This window comes from Acanthochromis polyacanthus, chromosome 1, assembly GCF_021347895.1.
Source record: "Acanthochromis polyacanthus isolate Apoly-LR-REF ecotype Palm Island chromosome 1, KAUST_Apoly_ChrSc, whole genome shotgun sequence".
Lineage (NCBI taxonomy): Eukaryota > Metazoa > Chordata > Actinopteri > Pomacentridae > Acanthochromis > Acanthochromis polyacanthus.
The window spans coordinates 53,997,422-54,023,273 of NC_067113.1; the positions used below are offsets into that span (position 1 = coordinate 53,997,422).

The 25,852-nt window shown below is 40.3% G+C and overlaps 1 protein-coding gene across 1 annotated transcript in view; it reads left to right on the forward strand.

Moving 5' to 3' along the window:
* Positions 1 to 296: 296 nt before the first annotated feature.
* The window catches only part of prrt4b (proline rich transmembrane protein 4b), a 28,307-nt gene continuing 2,751 nt past the window's right edge, over positions 297 to 25,852 (forward strand). Inside the window, exons 1-3 of the mRNA XM_022190145.2 lie at positions 297 to 461; positions 7,176 to 8,332; positions 14,476 to 14,613. Of these exons, the coding sequence (XP_022045837.2) occupies positions 7,267 to 8,332; positions 14,476 to 14,613 (1,204 nt within the window). The 5' untranslated portion in view covers positions 297 to 461; positions 7,176 to 7,266. The remainder of the gene's footprint in view (positions 462 to 7,175; positions 8,333 to 14,475; positions 14,614 to 25,852) is intronic.

A 25,852-nucleotide genomic window follows, 5' to 3' on the forward strand; every position in this document is an offset into this window, starting at 1 on the left:
TAAATTTAGTACTGTGTGTGTCACCTGCTTTCAGTCTGTGTATGTGCGCACATGTATGTAAAAGCTGTATGTGTATGTCACCTTCAAAGTATGTGTTTTCATAAGCCATTGTCATCTGCCTAACTCTGGTTCCCAGTGTCCGCGACTGTGGGTGATCTCCGCTAATGAACAATTTGTTCAGTGAGGTGTGACCACAGGCATTGTGATGAGAGCAACGCAGTGGACTACTGATGCAGTGAGCGAGAGAGCTAGAGGCTCATAGAGAGACAGAGAGAGAGAGAGAGAGCAAGAGCGAGAGCGAGAGAGAGAGAGAGAGAGCAAGTGGGAGGGAGGGAGACTGGAACTCTATTTCACACAGACGAACCTACAGAGGCTCAGAAAAACGCTCTCGCCTGCAGCACACACTCTCACACACCGCTGGCTGTGGATTCTCCATCTTTTTTTTCCCCATACATCTGCAGGTAAGCAGCTGACATGTCTTCATCTATATGTACCTTTCTCTCTCTCTCTCTCTCTCTCTTTCTCTGTATTTTAACGTGCTGGTCTCTTGAAATAAGGGATGTGTGGGTCTGACTCCCATATGCATGTTGGTACAGGCTGAGACGCACACTCTAGCTGCAGTGATAGGTAAACACACTGACACCCACAAACATACTGGATCTCATAAGAGGGAATGTGGCTGATATTGGCGTACTGATACGTATTATAATCAAGATTAAAGGGATCAGAGGGAACCATTTAAGACTTAAGCTATAGGCAAACAGTCAATGTGTATTTTGCACATATGAGAACGTGTGTGTCTGTCAGTGTGTCATCTGGACAAACCTGACATATGAAGATGTTAACATCTGTATTTTTCATTAATGCCCAGCTTCAAGTTTGTAATTAGATCCATTTCCTGTTAGAATAAGGATGCAAAGTGTCGTTGTTTCTTTCTCTGGTGTCTGTGATGTGCAGGTGAAGGAGAGACGTCCGTAACAGATCAGATACCACAAAAAAGCATACGCATTCACGTGTATCTGTTTTGGTGTTCTCAAAGCAGCAAGGATGGCTCGTTTGTGTGTGTGTGTGTGTGTGTGTGTGTGTGTGTGTGTGTGTGTGTGTGTGTGTGTGTGTGTGTGTGTGTGTGTGTGTGTGTGTGCAACTGCCCATTTGCATGTGATGCGAGTGTTGCACACTCCAACAAATGGAACAGCAGAATCCAAAAGGTGCTCAAATCCCTGGGATTAGCGAGACGTCTTTGGCTTCAGCTGTCACCATGGCAAAGGCAGCCGGTGGAACGCCTGTGTTTGAGAGCGTTCTTTATAATAAGCAGGTTCAGTGCATTCATCAGCTTTAGGGCTAACACAAGTATTAACCCGGCACAATTAATGTCACTCTCAAGAATGCAGAACATGTTCCAGGAGTGGTTAAACTGGGTAGTTTAAGCTGTGCTGTAAGATAGCTGAACTAAACTAATGAGGGGAAAGAAAACAGAAAAATGCTAAATGACCACAAAAATGAAACTTCAGAAGATGTTTAAAAAAACAGCCCTGCTGGTGTTCTGAAAGGCACGCGGCAGGTAGAAAACTGACTTTCCAGAGAATCACATGAGAAAACCCCACAGATTAGAATAGCCAGGAATTAATCTTGCTTTTAAATAGAATGACTCAGGATGTTGTTTGGTTGTAAAGCCAACAGGACGTACGCAACCTGCTGGAGTCCTACTTGTGCTGCTGCTCATTTGGTCCAACACACATGGGTTTAGTTATTCTTAGAAACAAGAACCACTCTCATTATGGTCAATAATGTCCAAGGACGATTGACTGCACCTTGTTGCACAATTCTGTGAATCTGCCACAACTCACAAGTTATTTTTGGCAAATGTGGAAGATTAACTTGCAAATGATGTCAAATGAGGAATTACATGCTTAACTTAATCAGGCGGTGATTAAACACATACAGTACTAGCACCACAGGTAAAGAAAAAAAACTGTCTTATTGCGTAACTAGTTTTAACTGAAGTGAAATTGGGAAGCCTGTAAAATTACAAAAAATCTAAAACTGAAACTGTTAGCTTAGCATGAAACACTATACCTGTGTTTTCAAAGGTAACTAAACTAACATAGCAGGGCTTCGAAAGCTCCCCAATTAACACGTTATATCTTCTTGTATTTGATCTATAAAATGGTGGCACAGTTGGTAAATCAAGGCAAATGCAACATCACTGCATTGCTACCTAGATTGGACCCTTGGGTGGTCGCTACGTATAACACGAAGAATAATTGGACCATGTACAGTAAAGGCAATGAGACCATGTTAGCTTATTAGACAAAAAGCTATGATTTCCTATATTCCCAAATATGTCTTGTAAGCTTTGGTAAATTAAACCCCAGTATACAAAACCTAATTCTTGTCATTTTTGGTGCTGGTTAAAACCTCATTAAGGGGTACAAAAAAATTGCTATTCAGGCAAAACCCTGGTAAACATGCATACAGTGAAAGCACAGTCCTCTAGAAATGATTTCATTCACCAACAAGCTCCTTCATTCATTTTAATTTGCAGTACTGATACAGCATGTAAGGCGTAATCAGTGTTTATGGTAATGCCTGAACAGGGATAAGATTATGGAGTTGTCCATAATGATGAAACCATGAAATGAACTGCGTGACTTGAAAGATGATAAATATGGTCTCAAACAGCAATGCCTTTTTGTGAAATGAGAACATCTATTACCATCTAAAGCCCCATGAAGCGAATTTGTAAACTTGTGATATTGGGCTAGAAAAATAAAGTTAACTTGACATGAGAGAAGCACATTCACATTGTAATTTTCAGCTCAGTTGTTCTTTTCTATCCTTCTTTGACAATTTCAAGGACTACCTAGATTAATATATGGACACCTGCTGGCTACATTAAGCTCTCTAACGCTTTCTAAAGCCCTTCAAATGTGCTAACTTATGTTGAATACATCAGTGCCGTCTTAAACAGCCAATCAGATTCAATCCGTGCAGTGCTGATATCCATGTGTAGCATCACAGCAAGAAGAGCACCACAGGAAAAAGTCAAAAGGTGACTCCTTAGATGGGAAATAGAGCCCACGATGTTAAAGAGCTGCAATCAAAAACACAAGACCCAACGGCACGTAGGAGGCTGCAAGTACACCTACATACAACCATGGAAATAATACTAGAGTGAAAACTAGTGCTTGTAAATATGCACACCCACACAGCAGATTCAGAAAAAAACAACTATCACCCACAACAGTAGCCATTTGCAGGGAGGTAAATTACTCCATTATCCTGGACTGTATCATTGTGGCTGAGACCTTCACATGCTTATAGCAGGTTTGTTAAATAGTAATGACATTGGCCAGAGTCAATTCGTCTCCATTTGTGCCTCCCCTCAGAGTACAGCCTCTCCATTTCAATCACTCAGCGGAGACACACACCTCTAATTTAGTCACTATGCTTCCATTTCACCTCTCCCTTTATAGTTTTCCTTTCCCTCTCTTGATACTTTCATTCTCAGAGGTTATATTCCATTTTTTTCTTTGATTTTCCTGAGCTTTAGTTGCCTACTGTGAGAGATCAAAGAGGGGCTTGTAATGCCATAATTCTATATCAGTTTCATTTAGAAATGGGAAGGGTCAGGGTTAGCTTGGGGAATTTCCATGGAGAAATATGCTACAGCAAGTTGAAGGCTGATTGAGATCAAGATGGTTGATGGTCCTGAGAGAAAAGATCAAGTGGGTGTTTGTCGTGAACACAGACACACACAGACTAGACAGCAGTCTGTTTACAGAGTTAATAAATGAGGCTCTAGCAACAAACCAAAATGAGCATCAAGGAGACTGCTGCAGAGTTTACGCTCCTGGACTAATAATGCCACAACTGAATGTCAATATGGTGGTTTTGTCTCTCTCTCTTTCTCCTCTGCTGCCATTGTCTTTTGCTCTCTGCCCTTCTTTACTGCGTCTCCTTCTTTCTCCATCTCTGCTCCACTGAGCACACTACAGTGCCAGCACCCCGTCTTTGTCAGGAGCACTGAGACAAAACGCCAGCAAAATGATAGAAGGGTCTTGTAAATTCCCCTCAGACACTTTTTTTATAGTTCCTTTCCACTTGCTCTGCTGCCTGTCAAACCAGACAAAGCTTGTGTTTGATGTGGTGATGAGTGGTGACAAGAAAGTTAAAGGTCCCATCTGCAGTGACAGTAAAGATTAATTAGTGAGTAGCTGCAAATCAGTAAGTTAGCTTGATGGTAGTTTGTTTCATTTTGTTTATTAATTACACTGACTCATGTATTTGTTGACTGAGACACTGGCAGTTTTTGACAGCTAAAGACTGGTCCTGCATTACTTACTTTTGTGGACATGTCAACCCTGTAAATTCCAGACATGTTTATCCTCCTGTCAAATTTTTTAACCCATGCAGGCTCATTCTTTACAGTAATATAAAGTCTTGCACCAACACCATGTCTAGAAGTAGAGAGAGCTCAAAAATGCCCTTTGTGCAGTATGGCAAAGTTATAATGCCATAAATAGTGGAAAATGGAGAAAAAGTAGATTTCTTTGATGATTTACTTCCCAAAAAACAGAATAAAAAAAGATGGAGTCAGCATGTCGGTGATAAAAAACACCTGATGAAAGTAGTAGCTATACATAATATAGATATTCCACTAATTACTTATTAACTTTTTTTGTACTTCTATATATATACTGGCTCTGTATAAATATATCCTGTAGTTCAGCGAAATTCAGCCAATAAGTCCCCAAATTTTTGTCAAGTGACTGTCGCAGCTGAGACACTAATGGCTTCATGGTTGGGGTAAGAACAAAGAATATCTATCGTTTTTACAGCATCTGGTTATAGCAAAGTGTTTATTAATGAGAATTTTTAAAAGAAGACTAGAAAAAAATGGGGTTTTGATAAAAATATCACAGTTTTAAGCTTAGATTTGGACAGTACATAACAGATCAGCAGTTTCAGAACCATCAGAAAGTTGAAAATCCAACAGTGCTTTCTGTTTTTATGATAAATGGTGCATTTGTTTAAAGCAGCTATTATCAGTATTTTTGATCTGATTTTCTGTATCACAAGACACAAAATATTAAGACCTGACTCTGCAGTTACCCCCAGCTTTTAACAGCTTTTAATAGAAAAAGAGGAACAAAGATGGGGAACATTGAGTATACATACATGAAGTGAGCAGAAACACAACTACAAATGTGTGCTCATGTTGCCCTGGATCTGCTGTAAACAAGAAAGTGTTTGCTGACAGCTTCAGTATATCAACTTAAGAGGTAAAAATATGGTCATGTTGCTTCACACCTGCAATAATAAAAAAATACAGTTAGCAAAAGTAGAGCACCATTTCAGTGTGATAGGAGATAGAGGGATCTAGCATTATAGCCTGACCTTTATGCATATTTCTACAAATATTTCATCTAAAAATAATGCTTAAATAGAGCAATGATATGATCGAACATATACTCCCTGTGAAAACATGTAGACAGGTAAAGGAAGACAAATTTTGAAGCAATTGCACTCTACATGAGCTCACTTTTACGACACTATACGACTCTAAATGAAAGTGATACTGAAGTGAAATGTGAGCGTGTTAGCCAAATAAATTATACATATCCCCTGCTGTCTAAATAATTGATAATTTATGCATCAAATCAACAAAAGGGAAATAAGGGACTAAAGTTAATTCCCTTAAGCTTCAACATGTTTCCATGTCGCACTTACATTTATGAGTGTTCCTCTAAGTTTTTTGGTGGTTAAATGTCTTGAAGAATCCAAGAACAGCTGGATGTGTGGGTGTGTGTGCCTACTACAGAACGTACACGTAGGCGAACTAGCACAGAGTTGTGCAAACATGCACAGTCGGGACCAAATTCATCTACAATCACATCTTTGCATGCATGAAATGTGACTGTATGCAGGTTGGTTGATGCAGGCTTGAACAAACAGGCATCTAAAAACAACCTCACCTCCTTGGAAACTGATTTTCATGCTCTTCAGTCAAAATGCTAAAACTGGGGAGTGTGTGGGAAGCTCTATGTTTGACCCCCTGGAAGTCAAGCTTCATATGTGAGCATCTGTCTGTGTATCCAGGCCGATTTCATCCCTGCAGGCGAGAACAGAGGGAGAGATGACTGGTCAAAGCCTCTGTCTCCCTGATCAGCGAGAACTAGCCCTAGATTTGTACGACAGCGGCTCAATGATCTTGAGTGATTCTGTGCAAAAGAAAATTGCAAGAACTTGAAAGTAGAGAGAATTGGCATGGGTTAGGGGAAAAAAGTGAATTGCAAATAAATTTGTCTGAGAGAAGAACAGTAGTTGGCAATGAAGAAGTGTGAAGTAACATTTGTAAAGAGAATGAGAGCATGGTAGATGATAGCAGTTTTCTTTGAATGTTGATGCTTTTTTCACTCCCACACAAACAGATCTTTCTATGTCCGCTTTAAAGAACAAATAAATCTGAGATTGAAAAAGAGCAAGGCGAAAGCTGGAGGTTATTGAGGGGAGAGTTAAGTACAGCTGGAGCATACAGGTTGTTGTTCTCACAGGGGAAATTCCTTTGGTGCTCTAGTCTTCACTGAGGCAACAGGCGAGTGACTTTGAACCATTCGGCGCTCCACAAAAGAATAAGAGGTCCCTCTATTCTTAGGCTGGCAAGCCAGACCCTAATTCTTCACTAACCTCCCCCAACCCAACACTCATCACATTATTTTCTTGACCACTCCTTGCTGAACAGGATGCATATGGAGGGAAGTTCCTTCTCTAATTGGTCAGCCCAACCACTGCAACACGGTATGCATGTGAGCATCAGCATGACATAAATACTGACCACCACATCTAACAGAACACCACTAATTGCGGGGTGTCAGTAATACTTAAGTCCTTGTTGTGATTTGCGGTGGGCGACATTTTTTTAGCCTGCTAACTTCAGCAGTCGTTTGTAATGGCTGGCATAGTTTCTATACTTGATTACTTTAGAGTCTGGGAAAAGATCTAAAAAGCAGGTCATTCTCTGAGAAACTGAAACTAGACCTTCCAAAAATGTTTAACGAAAAGAAAAACGGACAGATGCAAAATCTATCAAGTTTTCGTCAACTCAAATTTAGCCATCTGAGAGTGGGAGGAAAAGTGTGTCACCCGCTGTCCTGTGTGTTCTTGTCTTCTAGGCCATTTTGCAGGCGTGCCAGCCAAACCCACCTCAGGGAGCAGGAGAATGGAGAACAACATGTGACCGGTCCATGCACCACTGTCGACAGCATGCTTCGCCTCCACCGGACCTTGGCTCTCTTCTTCTGGTACTTTTTGCTACTTCACAGACAGGCTCTGGCTGACGAAGAGGCCCTCTGGGGACCGACGCCATCACGTGAGAGCCCACCTGAAAACAAACCTAGCTCTTACTGGTGGAAACCGTCTCTGCCAAAGCTCCCTTCCCTTCCCTCACTGCCTTTCCGTATCCCTTTTTACGGAGGTTCGGATGGTAAAGATGAGACAGCTGCATTGACCACAGCTGCCAAAGGGCTGACAGAACCAATTGATCACTTGCAAGACCAGTCGGGCTCAGGAGAAGGGAGCACTTCTGAAGCATCTCAGCCGCCCACCACTTTGACTCAGGGGCTCCTAACTAGCGTGACAAAGATAAGAACTGAATCACTTCCCACAGGGACATCAGATTCTCCACACAGCAGCTTAGCTCAGAGTGACAATGATACTCTTGTTTCAGACTCCTACTCTCCCACAAGCAGCTCTATCAGAAACACTCTGTTCACCAACAGTCCCACCAGCACTAACGCTCCTGAACAAAACGCAACACATACCCACCCACCATGGGGCACCGTGCGAGTAGCTGAACCCAGCATGGGTGCCACTGCGCAACACCTCCCAGATGGATACAGTGTTCATCAGGAAGCTGAGGATTTTACAGAAAAGATCTCTTCAACGATAGCACCAGAAACGACAGTTCCCACTGCCTTGATCTGGGCAGCAGCCCAAACCACCACGACAAACCCGGGACTGGTGGTGACCACACTGACCGGCAGACACCCTCTGGGGCCTGCTCCTCACCCTACCTCCTCGGAAACCACATTTACTACAGGACCAAATGATTCAGCTGTTAGCATTACCCTCCAAGCTGGAGAGACCACAATGTCAGAAACTCGCTCAACTCAAAGCGAGGCTGACCTGGGTTTCTCAGAAGCCAGGTCTGCAGCCGTGGAGGAAAATCCAGGGGTAATTTCCACTGCTCCGGGGATCGATCATAAACTAGTCTGGGAATCCATAACAAGCACAACTCAGAGTCAATGGGTTAACTTTCCAATAGCAGGAGGTAAGCAAAGTTAAACAAATCAATAATGGTTGGATTGACTCAAAAGATGTGATCAATCATGTGCAGGCAGGTCTTTCGTGTTCAAAAGGTGGCTGTCAAAAGACTGCAGACAGTTCAGCTTGATCAATGACATTTCTGACATGTAAGTAGGCAAAGGTCTGAAATTTGCATAAAATACGGATCCAGATGAAAACCTGTCTACAGTCAATAAGTAGATTACTAAAATTAGCATTAATGTAATGTAACATCTTAACACTCAGTCTAAGTGGACAGATAACTGCTGAACCTGAGGATATATAAATAGGAACAACGTGGTAGCTTTCAGAAATGGGAATTGCTTCACAAATACACCATCATAAAAGCATTTGAACCATCTACCACAAACTGACACATCTTTATTGCATTTCCAAGCCTTTAAAACACTAGAATTTGTTGAGTAATACGTTGTGGGTGGTTAAAAAGATGTTTAGCTGCTGTTGTTTACTGGTATCATCCGTACCAAGTTAATTTTGCATTTCACAATCCCTACCAGCACAATAATTTTACCACCCTATTTTAATAAATCAATTTATCCCTCTAACTATCCCTTTAACCCTCTATGATGAGTTTTCAAGCAGCACTTCCATCTCAACATTGCATGAGCCATTACCTCAGCAAATGGAAGGAAGGAAGGAGTATTTGATTGGAAACTCTTCAATGGGGGTTTTGTTCTCTACATGCATGAAAAGGGAAAGATGATTAACTGAAACAGCTACTGGTTTCTGGAGACCCTGACACGACATTGAGGCAATACCTCCTTTCCCCTGACCATCCCCCAACACAGTCTGGGGTCGGTATGTTTAATGTGTCTTCAGAGGGAGCGTCTCCTCCGTGTACAGACACATTCATCATTTAGGATCAAAGGTTGGGCCAGACGATGATGAGTCGATTACTATCAACCAGTGATGTTCTGCTTCCATTTGATAAAACCACGACTGTTTGGAGTTTGTAGCCAAACAGGAGTGTTCATGCATGTGTAGGACATGATCATGTTTTGCTTGTGCATATAAATTAACTTCCTATTTGAGTCTACAAAAAATTACACAAACAAGCATACAAAGCGTAACAAAGCAAATCATCTAAACATAATGGTGCTGTCTTGCATTCTTATTATATCTTTTTGCTTTTCATAATATGTCAGCATTTAAATGAAATCAGCATCTTCCCTGTACAAATGCCAAAATGCTGCTTTTGGTCACATATTTTTATAATCAATTTAACAATTTTAAAACATTTTCTGAGCACGTTTTCACCTCTTAGGGACGACCATTACATAAATTCCACTTCAAAAATAATGTACTATGTTTTTCTTTTTTTATCACCCCATCTGGTTAGAAAAAAGAAAATTAACATTTCAATTTCTTTTTCATTTTGTCAGAACTCAATTTTTAGATATTGGGTACAAGCAACACAAAAGACATCAAGGCCTTTTTATTTTCTGTTCTGGAGCTTTTAACAGGTTTGTACTGCAGAGATAATTTTCCATGTTGCCACAGAATTGTATAAATTTGTTTTCCTGAGCACTCCAAGGACTCATCGTCTGTGTTTAAAAGCTTATGAGCAATTGCTAAATGGACCTTGAGATGTAATCAGTTTTTAAATCGCAGTTTCCAAGTTTGAGAATGAATTCTGAGCTTCAGCATTTGCATACTTAGAAAAAGCAAAGTACTCTGTCAATATGTTAAAATTATAGTTTCTCTGAGACAGAATTTTTATCTGTGTTGGAATACAACCATTCCAGAGCTCTTATGTCACACTCTACACTGTCTGCAGTGAAACTGGTGGATATTGTGTTTAGTCTGCTGTGATCACTGTTGTGTCTGCACTTGTTTTCAGTTGTACACCATGTGGTGGCAATACAGAAAAGAAAGGGGGTTTTCGGCAGGGTGGGGAGGGCTGTTGTGTTCATGTATCAGTATTCTAAGCGCACACTCAGCGAAACCACCGCCTCTCCTGTGGGACCATCCGCTCGCCAGTCGCTGTTCATGGATGCTGAACATGCTTCTTGCCATTTAGTCTCTTCCATCCCTCCCTCCCTCTTTGCCATCTTTTTGTGTCTGTACAAACACAAATCCCCTGTCAGTTTGTTCAACAGACAGACATGTCAGCTACGGCTGCTTTGAAGGTTGAAATGTCTTGACAGGGATGAGAGAAGCTCCTGGTCATTCAAGGAGAAATAGAAAGCAACAGAAACAGCACGTTTGAGCTTCCTTTTCTGTTTGTTGTAGCTTTGAACTGGAGTCTTGCAGTGTTTAAACATTCACACCTTGCCAAAGGACACAGGTGGAGACTAATATGAAAATGAAAGCACAGTACCCCCGCATTATCATACATTATCCCAATGCGAGCACTCCATCATTGTGCTATAATGTATTTTATAGCTGCACAGGGTGAATTATTTCACGACAGAAGGTGTTGAACATCTTCACCACAAAAAGTGGCTGGGTTTTCATTGATCCAGAAAACATTTGCTGTGTGGCATTGCCCTTGAGGAGGCTGTCAGGTGTGAAAAAAAAAAAACAGCAATGCTCTGCATCTGTGTCAAATTCTCTACTAAGGGACACCGACAGCAAGGGCAATTACGAGAGAGAGAGAGAGCGGAAAAAAGGAGGGGAAAAGAACTAAGGGGCTGAAAATTTAGGGTTTCTACAGCCACTGCTGTAAATTCTCTTCCAGAAAGCTTTCCTTGAGCCTGCTCTTTCTCTCCCCTCCTCCCACCGTTTCCATTACTGTATGTTGCACTAATAGGCAGCAGTGAGACAAGACCTGTCCACACTATTCTACCTGCAAGGATATACTGTCTCTGCCATCGCAGCAATGTACCACAAATAGCTAAAGCGAGGCCAATGACAGATGAATTGATTATGGAAATGGATTTACACACGAAGCATGTGGCATGAATATCTGATCCCCTTTGATAGATTTGACATGGAAAATGGGCTTTAAGGCAAACACAGAGCACTGTGGCGTCTTCAGTATTATGTTAATCTTCTCATAATAACTCATTTTACTAAACGGGTTTGTTTTTAGCATTTGACTGACAGTTCTGAGAATGAATGAACCTCAGGAAAAGCACTAACGGACAGAAATGTTACAGTGCAATAAAGACTATGTCAGAATGATTTCAAGTAAGACAACAATTACAAAATACTCCTAAGTCCTTAGCAAATATCTTGAAAATGAACCAAATTAGCAACAACGTGATGCAATTTTGTGCAAGTACAGCGAGTCAGAAACAAATTTCTAGATAAGCGAGTGTATCTAAGTCATAATGCTCGATTATAATGAATCTAATTATGAGCATCTGACTCTCTTCTGCACTGCTCCACAACCCATCCCTTTTCTTTCTCGGTTTAGCGTATTTGTAATTAGCCCATGCATGTATTCTTGTCATTAACTCACTCAATGCTTACATGAATAAGCAGTGTAATGGAGTGCAACATCATCTTTCCCATCATTTCAGGCACCCGAAGATAATAGGGGTTTTCTGAACCACTAAATACTGCATTACAACTGTCACACCAAAACGACCACTATTGCCTTAAAAGCTTTCTCCACTAAGGGTGCTGAAATTTGGGATACATCTCTGGATGAAACTTAAGTCTTTAATACATGAATTCACAGCTTATAATGAAGAAGACGCACTGAAATATTCAGAGTACCAGACTGTAAAGTCACAAAGATCAAAGAAAATACTTACAAACTCATTAGTTAGGTGCTAAAAGGATAATTCAATTCTCATATGGAAGGCTGAGCTGTTTAGAAAGTAAAATGGAGACAGTATATTTTGCTTACGCCTCCCTCTCTCTCATCTTCTTGTTTTTATTTTGCTCCTTCAGCAGTCTCTATAAATAGCTGGTCATCAGTAATTTTGCTTTTGATGCACAGAAGAGATGAGTGCCACTGTCCATGAGTGAGTGAGTGAGTGAACATATCTACTCTCCTTATGTCATTGAAAGCAGATCTTATTAGTTCAAATTAAATTACTGTAATTTTAACACTATAGACACCTGTACTGCTGTCTCTAAACAGCTACAGATGAATATCCTATTTAAAGCTGCCATACTGTGACCCTTGTCAGCAACTAAATGAAAGCCTCACTTGTCCCCAAAATCTGCTGCTGCCCATGCCACATTCAGGAAGAAGACTCTCTCTGCACTCACAGTTGACAGCATAGAGCAAAACAGCAGCTGACAGACATGAATTAGTGGGTGAGATCACAATTTTTGCTTCTACTACTTTCAAGCAACAAAGTATTCCAAGAATGCATCAGAATTACTGTTTATTTGCAAAGATTAGATTTCTTTTTTCAGTGCTAGAATGCCACCACTCTGGACCTCTTATCCACCACTCTGCTTTATGCTGTTTGTGTCTGCTGTGTATGCTGTGATCAATGTTGTGTCTGCGCTTTAGGAATAGCAGCAGCAAACATTCTCATATTTTGACAGCTATCACTTTAGACCTCAAAGGCTTTAAGACATACAAACACGGACATGGTGCCTTTAAGACTCAAGTTTTCAGCTAAACTACAAAAAGTTTTACAATAATCAGAATAACAAGCAAATAATGTGCATAAGCATAATTTACAGTTTACTATAAATGGATTAGCTAATGAAGTTTTGACATTGCATCATTAAAATGACCTGTATTTGAAAGAGGGATGCTTAAAATACATTCATGCAAAATATTTTACAGTTTAAAAATAATGTCAGTGATGTAAACATTTTTGCACATATTTCCCAATGAAAGTTTAAAAAAAAAAAATCAGACAAAAATATTTTGGCAAATAATAATCTTCTGTCCAGATAAATTACCCTATCTGAAAAGCTTTGAGATACAAAAAGAAAGACAGTCAGCAATACGTCTGTGTTTTAAAATTCAGCTCAAGCAGTTTGAATACAGTTTACAAGCAAAATGACATGAATGAGTCACTGAAACCGTTTATGTTCACACCTGTACAAAACAAAACAATTAAAATTGGAACCTGTTCAGTTCAAATATTGCTCCGTCTCATAAAGTGATTGACTTCCCCTTGAGTGCTTAAAGGTCTGACTTTCAAGTCCCGGGTTTTAAAGACTTACGATTTAAACTTGGGATTGCTTCAGACTTACTCCAGATGACATTTGTGTGTGTGCAGGTGCATTCATGTGCAGTACTTAACTGTGTTCGTCATTACTCTCCATCTCATTTGGCTAAGACTTGCTGTGTGGGAGTCAACAGTGCAATAAAGTGATGCAAATTTGTCTTCAGAGTCTTGTGAAACTTACGATTAACTTGAGAGCTAACATGACCTAGATTATTTCCTAAGATAGTAGCTTGCATTGCTTTGTTCTCGTTATGATGTTTTTTTTCTAACTCATTATCCTCCTCACTATTCTGTCTTGGTACTTTTATTAATATAAATTCTGAAGCTATAATCTAAAACTGAACCTACTGTCCCTCGCTTCATCAAAAAGGAAGCTCTTCATTTCCTCCCTGTAGATTAATTCACTGCATTATGCCCCAAATCTCATCTGGTGCCATTAATGGCGGCATTGTAAAACACACAATTCCTGAGTGGGGGGCTGAGTGTAAAAACACATTCTGAGAGTGAATCAAACTGACCCGAAGGGAAAAAAGAATGTTGTCCCCGTCATGTAGTTTTAATTTGTCATTCTCTCTATCTCTTGCCATCTGTCATGCATTTCTTTTTTTCTCTCTTTGTGCTCTTTATGAAATGTTCTTTCTTGAGCTTTACTGTATCACTAAGGAGGAGTCTGGCTCCAGGATGAACCAGGATGTACATACCCATGCACATATACATAAGGATGTCAACGTAATTAGACCACAGAGGCCCGGTCTACTGTGCTATGGATGACTGAGTACAACTAAGTGGATGATAGTCCGATCCCTGACAGAACTGGGTTAAGAAATACAGTCCTTTCATTTTCTACAGTGCTAAGTCTCAGATGTGCTGCGAGCAGAGAACGGGGAGGGTTAAACTCTCTTCTGGCAAGCTCCAGATTTACTAATCTGTTTTACTCAGACTACTTTGCTGTGTGAAGTAAATTGTACTCCTGATCGCTTTGAGATCATTCAGGGTTAAACTACATGTGTGTTCCCAGAGCTGCCTGGCAAAGAGGATAAGGAGGATGAGGAAGGTGTGGTTCCCTCGGCTGCAGATGGAGACGGTGGCACTCGTTTGGCAGACATTTCCACGCCATCCGCTAAGCTGCTGACGACATCCCAGCCACAGAGCACAGGTGAGCAAACACATCCCTTGAGATGTAAACAAACACTGTAACTAACTTCAAAATCCAATCCATTTTAAGCATGTGTTGACAAAGCCATGCTGTTAGGAGGACAGATAAAAATGCTGCATGCCGTTTGTTTCATAAGCCGTCCTGTAGCTGTTTCAGTATCTGTAAATCTGTCAAAGGACTGGGAGGAACAATTACCCTGCATCCTTTCCCTGAAGCTACTAATTGCTTCCAATGGGAGGAGATAACTGCCCATTCAATCTGTGACTTTATAGAACAGAAAAGATGGGGAACAATGCCCACGCACTGAATAAATATTTCTCTGTACTGTCTGTCAGATAAATAATTCTCTATCCAATGACAACAGCTTCCATTAAACAATGAGAACACACTGAAGTTTGCTGCTGCAGTAGTAGTGAGTTTTTTTATTCTGCATTGGAATCCACTTATGTCAGGGTGTCAAGAAGCTCTTATAGCATGGCTGAATTATTTCCTTGCTAAAGATGAAACACAGAAACCCATTAGGTACAAATACTGCAGGTAACTGAAGGTCCATGACCACAAAGTGTAACATAGTTCAGTGGATATAAATTTGACAAAAAAAAAAAAAAGCCTCATGTGTCACACTGTAGTCGAGCAAACAGAATCTTAGTCAACTGATATTGTACCTACTTTTGAACCAATTGATTGTTCACAAGGAGAAAAAGAAAATCTGCACGTTATCTGTACGGGAGCTAAACCAGTCTCAGCATCTACCGGCTAGCCTTATGTCCCTAAACTAGATAAATTACAAATATGCATGACAAGCTATTATTTGCAGCTTCTGAAATATTTTTTTCATAGTTATTATATGTTGAAATTATAACAGTCTGGGAGCCAACCAGCCTGCACCTGCCCACATTTATATGAAAAATCGTGCACTATTTAAGGACATTTGCTTGTTGAGCTGTGATATGCAAATCGCTGCTTGTAAAGTTTAAGCTACACTTTTTGGCCATTGCTTTAACAAATGGAAGGCACACTGACTACTTATTTTACATGGTGTCAAACTGTTTGGAGCCAACTCTGAGTAAGTGTTCAGTAAATATTGAATAGGTTAGGCCCAGCAGTTTCCTTTAGGTAGGGCAAGTTTGTGTTTATTGATTGTCTTTTCCTCCCACCACCAAAAATAGCAAAATCATCATGGGAGGCTATTGATGCAGCACTTTTCTCTTTATGGATCTGACTAATGAGAATTTGACTATATGAGAGCATATCAACCAATCCAGCCAGCCTTGAAACTACAGCCCGACAAAAGCTTTGTGCTCCAATGAAGGCAAGAAACACATCAGATCTGTGTGCAGTGCTAAGAAGACAGTAACATGACTCAAATTAAGACATACAACAACAATGAATTACAAGATTTCTGACACATCTATTACATTGTTTTCCATCGTGTTAAGTTTGACTGGCTTTTAGTTCATATCCCTCATCTTCAGCAATATTTTAAATGGCACCCAAATGGAAAATTTACTCTACCAGCTGTTTATCTTAATGGACCTGATGTTCACATCATGGTAGTGCTAAAAAAAAAAAAAACAGACGCTAATGCACTTTCTTTTGTCGATTTTCTGGGAATTCAGATATAATTGGAGCTACATTTGGATGGAAAACATCTGTCAACAAAACTAAAACCATCACCATCTCTCAATATTTCAAACCCATCCTGTCTGTGGCTGTTAGCCCCAAGCACAGCTTATTCACAGCTGGAGTTTCACAAACAGCTCATTCATTTTTGAGGGACTATTTTCAGCAGCGGATTAGTGTCTAGTGAGTGTTCACGGCATCAGGGAGGCAGATGTGGAGTTGACTCAAAATATTTTTAAGTGCCAATCATCACTCTGTAAAAAGAACATGTCATCTAATGAGACAGTGTGAAGTCTGATGGAAAATGATAAGATAATAATGATAACAATAAGGCTTTGACTACACATACAGTACATGTTAACCTGAACAATTTACTCTTGGTCTTTTCATGGCATGTATTCATACTAATTATGAATTACTACCACTATTCTCGACTAAGACGGTCATAATCCCTAAAAACCGGTACAATTTAAAGGTATAATTCTTATACATTAGTCCACCATCTTGAAGCCACTTTTGGCCCAGTTCACAGGAGCAGATGTAACCCACATTACCTCTCCCAGAATAGCAGATGCTGTCAAGTGATTTTCAAAAATAGACCTGTCAAATGTGCCACACGCCGATGATGAGATGCCACGGGGCTGTTTAGTTTGGTGTGTCACGAATAAGTGAGTCAAACAATTTCACTACTCTGCACCTGATACCAGACTGTGTTCACCCTAAAGCAAAAATCTGTTTGCCGAACGTACCGGCTGTGCATATTCACAGTTGTCATACAAACTCTTCTATTTGCTTTAATGAGCTCACAGCAGATGTTTTTGTATTGAATCAAACTGTTTCAGAAGCAGATAAAACCTCAGTTTCACATTTCCCAACACACACAAGTGGCCCCTCGTCAGTATGCGGGATTTGACTTCTCCAACAGCTCCTGCGAAATTGCTTTTTCTGCAGTGAGCCAAATTGAAAATGAAGGCAATCAGATGAAAACGACATGGAGTCCTCAGTTTCATTAAGCGGAATCAACGCGAACGTAGCCAATTAAGCAAGAGTGTGGGGTAGCTGTAGTCCACGTAGCGCCAGACGAATCCTTCTGCTTTATTACCTCAGTCGGTCTACATGTTAGGTGCCTCAGGTGAGAACTTTCAAGATTTATTAGTAGGACTGAAAGAAATGAAGACGTAAATACAGCCCTGTGCGCTAGTAGCTTTCCCACTGTGGGTTTGCTCATTGATTTATCGTGTGCTGTCGGCCCTTATTAATAATTGACAGAATTGACTCAAGACAACTCTAGGGTGGAGTTCTTTTGATTTATACTGAGCCATCAATCTGAAAGTCATGTTAATATTCACACTTCAGCTGCCGTGAAAGAGGAATTAACCCGGAATTTTACCATGCCGATGTACATTTTTTTGCCATGCTAGCATTGTGTAGCTACAGGGATGTCAATTGTTCAGTCCACCACTTGGATTCAGTCACAACAACTGAATAAAGTCTTCAAAATATATCCATAGTCCACAAACAAGGAATTCTAAAGACTTTGGTGATTGCTTCACTTTTCCTCAAGTACTGTCACAAAGTTCATATTTGTGGATCTGAGCAACTACTGGATGAACTGTCATTAAATTTAGTAGCTACAGATGTTATGGTTCCTCACAGGATGTTTTGCTTCAACCTTACCCTTTAATTAGCAGCGTAAGTCTGGTCCACATTAATTTTCATTTTTTAAACATCACTTTTGCTGCTTTCATGCCTAGCATCCACACTGCTGTGACATTTCAAGAACCCCAAAACACTGCTGACCACTTTTAGTTAGATAACTCCTACTTTAGTATGAACAAGCAGAAACTGAGACTTTGACAAGCGATGAAGCCCATGTCTGTCTCCTGATTGGCTCGTATCAGTCACTGTGTGTCCTTCCCTGAATTGTTAGGCTTCTATCACACATTTCCAGAGGAAAACATAGACAGCAGACTATTTATTGATAATTCAGCATGGACGATGAATTACAGGCATTGCTGATCTTGTTGTACAGTTAACTTCTGTGGAAATTATGCCTAGATGTATGTATGAGACGAGCTACTATTGGAGTAATTTGCAATTCCCATGTCCGGTGGCATTATCCATTTTAGGTGTATGAGGATGAACAGAGACTATTTCTGAAACTATGCTGAACGTTCAACTGGAAAGAGTTTGTTTGTTTGTTTGTTTTTTAATGAAAATGCATGGATATAGCCTCAAACAAACACCTAATAGAGGGTGTGGGAACAGCCTGCCACTCCCAGAACCTGCAAACATATGCAGCCTCATTCAGCTGGCATGGACAGCAGCAACAACCTTAAACTTAAACACCAGTCCTGCGTTCCAAACTGCATAGTTTTACTTTAAACTTTCAGGTTGTACTGCAGATGCTCTTACAAAGGTGTACTATTGCATGCAATATGTATGAAATGGGGACATATGACTTCATCAAAATATGCCAAATAAGTGACCTTAAAGCGATGCATCTTTTCACTGGTAAATACTTTTTGGTAAATTACTTTTTTTGGTATACTAAATACTGAAGTTGTGTGGGTATTGAAACAGTATACTGTAGATAAAAGCTGCTTGGAATAACCCATTGGTTTGTTGGCTGCCTTTTGAGTTTGGCATTTAATCATCACCGTGTTGGGCTTTTGATACAGAACATATCAAGTGAACAATGTAACAGATTGACGATTCATGGACATCACACATGGTGGTACATTAACAGTCTGACAATCACAAGTTAGCCCCGCCCAAAAACATAACTTAATTTATCCTGCATTCTACTCTAAATGGGAGCATAATTTACAAAATAAACATCATGATGAGTTCAGAAAGTTCTGAAACTAAAGATTGATAACATAAACTCATGAGGAAATGCTTACAGAGGTAACAGATCAAAGGAGTCATCTATAAAATCTGACTTCTTTTTGCAACAACAGGAGTCACTCACTGCCAGTGTTTAGAAAGAACTCAGGTGTATGTCAACCAAATTGGCTTCATTTTTGGACCTGAAGGCTACATTTATCTTATACATATAGTCTATGTTTGGAACACACCCAGGACCTTTTTCACAGCAGACATTTTGGCAGCATTCCAAACACTTTCTTGCAAGTAGGTTCTGAGACTGTCCTCACAAACTATGTACCATTTCATGCAGTATGCATACAACTGGCCCATACTACATTTGTCATAATATTGCACCTTAACCTTTGACCATTGCAGTCTGTAATGCAAAATGAACTGTCAGAAAACAGGATTGTGGGACACAGCAGCCAGATAAACGTGCTGGCTTGCATATTTGCTATGTCAGGACATATCTAATTTGACATACTATGAATTGGAACATCCAAAATCTTTGTCTAGCATACTATATAGGCTGTTTGTCTGCATATTGGAGCACACCCTTTAGGTAAAGCACAGGTGGAGACTTCCTCCAAATGGCATGCAGCCATCATTAATATACATGTGTTTTCCTGACTGTCACAAGCCAAAATACCAAAAAAATATATATATATAAATAAAATTAAAATACTGATAAAAAATAATAAGCATGACAGATGCACATGCAATAAAACAATGCCAGCCTGGCTCAGAGGCCAAATAAACACACACCTGAGGAAGATGCTTAGGCATTTGGTCCCATAAGCTGGCAAATAATGTAAATATCTTACCTTTGTGTTGTCTGCACCGTAGCCACTGATTTTATCTGGCTGTAGTTCGGTTTTCTCTGTTGTTTTTCAGTGAAAACATAAGAAAAGTTGAGTCTGTGTCACCACTGATGCTCTGAGGTTTGAGATATGTCACTGCAGTTTAGCAAACTGTCCTCCTAGATCCTTCCGGTCCACCGCAGAGGAGAAGTAACTGCAGACATGTTGATTTATGTCTGAATTGGCGTCGGTCCACTACACTCTGTGACGACAGAAATAGCTCCGGTCACGGCCCCGGTTACCGAACAGAACCTCAAGAGGAACTTTTCCTCTTCCTCACGGTTGTAATATGTGTCAGCTTTTAATAAAGTGCCATTTTTTTTTACGTTATATCAGAACCGACGGCTAACTACTGGCGACGAGCATGTTCAGGTTACGTCCCTCTGTTTTGAGAGGTGCGCGTCAGTGACAGACAGGTGAGGGTGATTAACAGGTGACGTCACCACATGTGTACAAAAAATGCACCTGCTGTTAAAAAGAATTACGAAGTGGTAAACAAAAGCCAAACACATTGAATGTTTTGTTTTCAGCTGTAATATATCATCTTGAAAAAATGCAAAAAAATATTTATTGATTGGTTTTCACTAATTTAGATTTGATGTTTTGTCATCGGGCGGGTCTGAGCTCCCAGTGGGTGACACCTACACACAGCTATGGCAAGAGTAGGTAATTCTTAAAGGTGCAGAGTATCTAGTTTTACTGTGTTTTGTGGTTGTTGTTACTGTAAACCTGGAGAAGTAAATTAAAGGCCCACCACTGAAAAGAGCAGTTCATTTTTATAACTTAACCAGTATTTTGACTCAACAACATGTGACTTCATATCAAAGTAATCTTTTAAAGTGTATGTTTATGACATTTACAAGACTAATAGCATTTCCACCATGCAGCAACAATTTGTATTTAGTATCAAAGGTTTCCACGTTAATGTGCTAAATTAAAATGCTGATTTTTGTAAATACAAGCAATTGTGCAGTTCGAGAAACTATGAATTAGTTGGCATGAAAGTTGGTAAATACAGAAGTTAATCGAGCAGCATCAGTGTAGCCAGATGGGTGGGCAAATGTCAACACTAATGCATTTTAATTTCTAAAACACGTCTTAGTTGAAATCTGCATTTAATGATGCTGCCGCCTACAAGCCCAGGAAGCAAGCTGTTATTCCAGCGGTTTGCAATAATTTCCATGTGTGGTGGCATTATCCGCTTTCAGGCGTGTGTATGTATGGAGATTATTTCTGAAATGGTGTTTAAACACTCATCAGACAGAGCTTGCTTTGAAATTAAAACATATTTGGGTGGATTTAGCCTCAACCTGCAAGTACAGGCTTCCTGCTCTCAGTCCCACCAAAGACGATTGTGATTGGTTTAAAGAAATACAAACACTGCAGAGTTTGTTTGATTTTCCCCTATAGGAGAACTGTAAAGAGATGGTGCCAGACCATTCTGCACAGTACTGCTTTAGCACTAGACTGGTCCAATAATGTGAGACCACAACCACATTACAAGTACTGTTGCAGGCAGATTGCATACAACTCGGACTGCTTCATCATAATAGTATGCCTTACATTTTGATCATCTTGCTCATATATTCATCCCAGTCTGAAGTTTGAAATGGGTTATTCTGGTGTTCTTGAGGGTTCAGATTAGTTAAAACTTAAACAAGACGTCGTAACACTTGCGTGATGTACCTCCCAACAAGGATTGTGGGTCAAAATGGCCAGAACAGAAGGTTAGCTTACATCTAGCAAAGTGTATACTGGTGGGAAATTCTGATATTTGTAGCATAGTGTCCTGCATTTTTCATAATTTGTTGGCATTTAGCTTGATACTCAACCCTACTAGTATTTTCTAAACCCTAACATTCAACAAGCAGCAGAGCTTTCCTCATCGTTTTAAAATGTTGAATTCATGCCAAGTCTTCAAAAGATTAAGCGTTGTAATTCTTTATTAGTTGTGGCCTCTCAGTTGGTGTCCACAGATTTTGCTTTCTGTGTGTGTCGGCCTCCAGCAGATGTGTCAGCTGTGCCTGGCATGAGAGACTTGTTCCCACAGGAATGTGTCACATGACCGAGCGGCATGCAGTGGAACTTAACGCTCTGATCCATCCCTGTACTGCAGCCACCACCACATACCAAACCCTGTCCAGGCCGCTCGGTTGACCCCGCAGCTCAGATGTGACATTTATTGACGCGAGCGGGGCAGCAAAACATGGCGCTAATTCATTGCCCGTCACGTTTTCCACTCAGCCCGACTCAGTGGCATCTAAGTCATCGCCCTGGAAAGTAAACAAATGGGCGGACGAGTCATTGATGCTCAGTCCCACCTATTTTATCAGTGGCCCCCACATTGAAAACGCCTGCAGCTGTGTGTTTGTTTTACACTGCAGCCACATTTCCCACACAGCTACTGTCTGTTATGATAAGATGGCATTGTCTTGGCAGGCATACAGTGTCGGGTTATAAGAGTAATGACATAGATGTTTTAAATTTAGACTGCTAGTGTTACAACTTTCAACATAAACATAGGTCAGCTGATTTTTGCTTTTTAATTCGAGGGTCAGTGAGACAGACGTCATGCACTTTCCATTGATTCACTGTGGAGATTGAACTAACAAGCAGTTCCATTACTGTTTCAGCGAACAGCTGGATGGAATGATTATTGTTGTAATTGATTTATTTGTCAGTTTTTATTGGTTCATCAAAAGGGAATGCATTGCCTGTCCAGTCAGGATTTACCAGATTTATTACAGACAGTGAATCCACATGATTTCCTCCAATGCTGTCATGAAGTTGACATTTGTGCTATTATATTGAATGCCTTCTCACCTGTTGGTTGGATCACCTTGATTTCTGAGATAGAACGTTTCATTTTTCCAGTGTTTTCGCTTAAGATCAAATATGCTAAATCACTATCAGCCTCAGATATGTATTTGTGTTATGCTAAATGGCACGCTAAGATGCTTAAGCTAAGCTAAAATAGTGGTCATTCTAAACATTACTGCAGATGTAAATTAGCTATATGGCTAACTCTGGCTGTGTAATTGTGTTGGGCATGGTCGCTGTCTAGTAAACTGGTGAACTGAACTAGTATGTTAATGTCTCTGTTGCCATGTAAGCTCAAACGGCTGCTATGCCAAAACACAGCCTCACAGAGTTACTAGTGTATCTGTAGACTCTTATTTTTTAACATAGATCTAAATTTAACCTCAATAAATTTCTGGGCGTTTCCATGAAGAGCAGAAACGGCCAGAAATTGGAGTGAAAATTCACATTTTCACTCGCTATGGGCTTATTTTTCACTGAAATATTAAGTCCTGCATTGCTATGGAAATAGCACAACCATGGCTAGTAGTAGAGAGAATTTACCAATACTGTGCATTACGACAAAATTATTATGGCACAAGTCATTAAAAAAAGACAAAGAAAATGACAGCAAATGTTGGATTTCTTAGATATTTTAGTTTAGTTTATTTTTAAGTAAATATTTGCTTATTTTCCATCATTCATGACGTGTTTTCTCTCATTTGTCTCATTTATCTAAAATGTCCTGGGTGTTCCAGACACCTCAGGACAGTGTGTTCAAATCCAGTCTCTCCTGTCTGGCAAATTAAATTTCAGCGTGGAACAGGTTGTTTAGTCTGTTAGCTTAACTAATGGCCGTACAGCTTGTACTTTCCAGGAATGTGTAGCATCTCTAAATGCACTGGCTGATGCTCACACATGTACCTAACTCTCTTCCCTGCCACATTGTGCTTAACAACATAGTACAATAAAAAGTTGATCATTAGGAGAAAGATGCATGAGGGAGCTATCTCGACAGCATTTTGCATTGGGCCTTAATTAAAAAAAACTGCATCAGCGCAAAAAAAAAAAAAACAGAAAAAAAATCAGTCCTTGTTTTTTTCCCCTCCCGTTGAGGAAATGATTATGCTGAGGACAGCTCAGAATTCAGTGTGAAATAAAACTGCTGCATCACGCTGACAGATGCAAGGGCAGCTGGCTGAGAGGTCATATTTCCTCAAGCTTGACGTTTTCATCACAACTCGGGACTGTTCTTCAGCTCTGAGGTCAGGAGGCAAATGAGGAATAATGATGAAGTCAAACAACAACAGACAGCGGAGAGGTGCTGAAGCACTTGTGAAACCACTCAGGAGGATCTGAGGCCAAAGAGAGCACGGCTGTGTTCATGAGGGGTACTTGAACATCAACAGGAACTTACAAGCACATGTAAATGCACGAATGTACGCCCAAAGATCTCCACACACAGAACCAGACTATGGGAAACACATTAAAATGAGTCAGAGTGAAATGGTTTTTGCATCTCAGCTTCAAGTGGACATATTAAACATAATAGAAGTAGCAGCTGCTATACATAGGGTCTATACATGTGGAAAAAGAGGAAAACATAAGGCATGGGAAGAGACTTATAAAATTCAGGGCAGTCAAAGAGAGTAGTGGCGCTGTCCTAGTTTGAAAATAACAATCCCACCTATGGGAGTTTCCCCCTTTTGAAGGCGGGTATTGAAGGGAAATCATAAACAAAAGAGCGAATTAGGAGAGCAGGACTGGGTGGGATGGGAAACACAGGAATACAACCTATAAAAGACGTGTGAGACAGACTTAAAGCGAAAACGTTAAACCACATGAATTCTGCTTTTAGCTTTATTTCGGAAACTAGCGAGACATCTTCAATCTATACGCAAAGATTTGGGGCTTTTGTGGTGCTGATGTGGGCACATTTATGTTCTTAAACTGGCACATAATATTACCACCATACATAATGTATTTTCTGGGTTTCTCTAAATGCCTTTCAAGCACTGTTTTTCACAGCTGTAGACAGAAGTTATGGCTGTGCTTTTTTTTTGACTGTACTTAGCTAAATTTTTAATCGATAAAAATGTCATTGACTGACATTAGATTGATTGCAAACTATATGTATGAGCATCCGCTTCACTAAACCTGTCAGCTGTGTGATTCACTGTGTTGTCAGTTTATCCAGTCCATTTGTCCCTGTCACTGTGGTCCATTATAGCACCTGGCTTTTTATGGAGGACTTATTGTCTCTGATAAGCCTGCCTGCAGGGAAATAACTGATGAGCCTGTGTGTGTGCAAATCATTGAGATGCAGCCTCTTTTCTGTTGTACTGGAATAGATTTTCTTTATGAGAGCAAGGTTTTCTAGCTGCCACTGTTGGTAAAGGTCTCTTCTCTTGGTTGCGTTTTATGAAAAAGAACAAGAAGGTGAAGCTCAGTGATGTGGTTACAAGAAAAATCTTTTTGCTCATCTGTGACGCATTATGCTGTGCGAAGTGACTTGTGTACATCCCATTCAAGTCGTCATCCAGTAATTAAGCTGTAAAAACGCGTGCAGCGTCGATGAGCTTTGCAGGCGTCCTTGAATATTTCACACAAACACATATATACGTGGTTACTCTTTCATTTCCAAAGCTGAACCACTTCCTTTGCAGCGCTCAAACGCATCAGACACAATCATAATTAACAACGCTCGCATGGAAACTCCAGATGGCTTACGTAACGCAAGAAAAACTAGCTCTGTGGTTCTGAGTGGGCTGATCTCACACACACACACACACACACACACACACACACACACACACACACACACACACTGGTTCAGTTTGAAGTTGGCTTCTTACAAGCTTTTACTCAGGATTAGCACATTAGGAGAACAGCACTCTTTCACCATCCTGGATCAGAGCCAATTTGCTTCCAGCTCAGATAGTTTCAGCATTGATTAAATGCTTCCATGTATTCTCTTGAGCGTACAATTAGCATGCCTTGATGTGATATAGGAGTCGACGTTTACAGTTATTGCTATCTCCAAGCTGATGCCATATCCTCAGAGTTATTCAGAGTAAATTTGATTA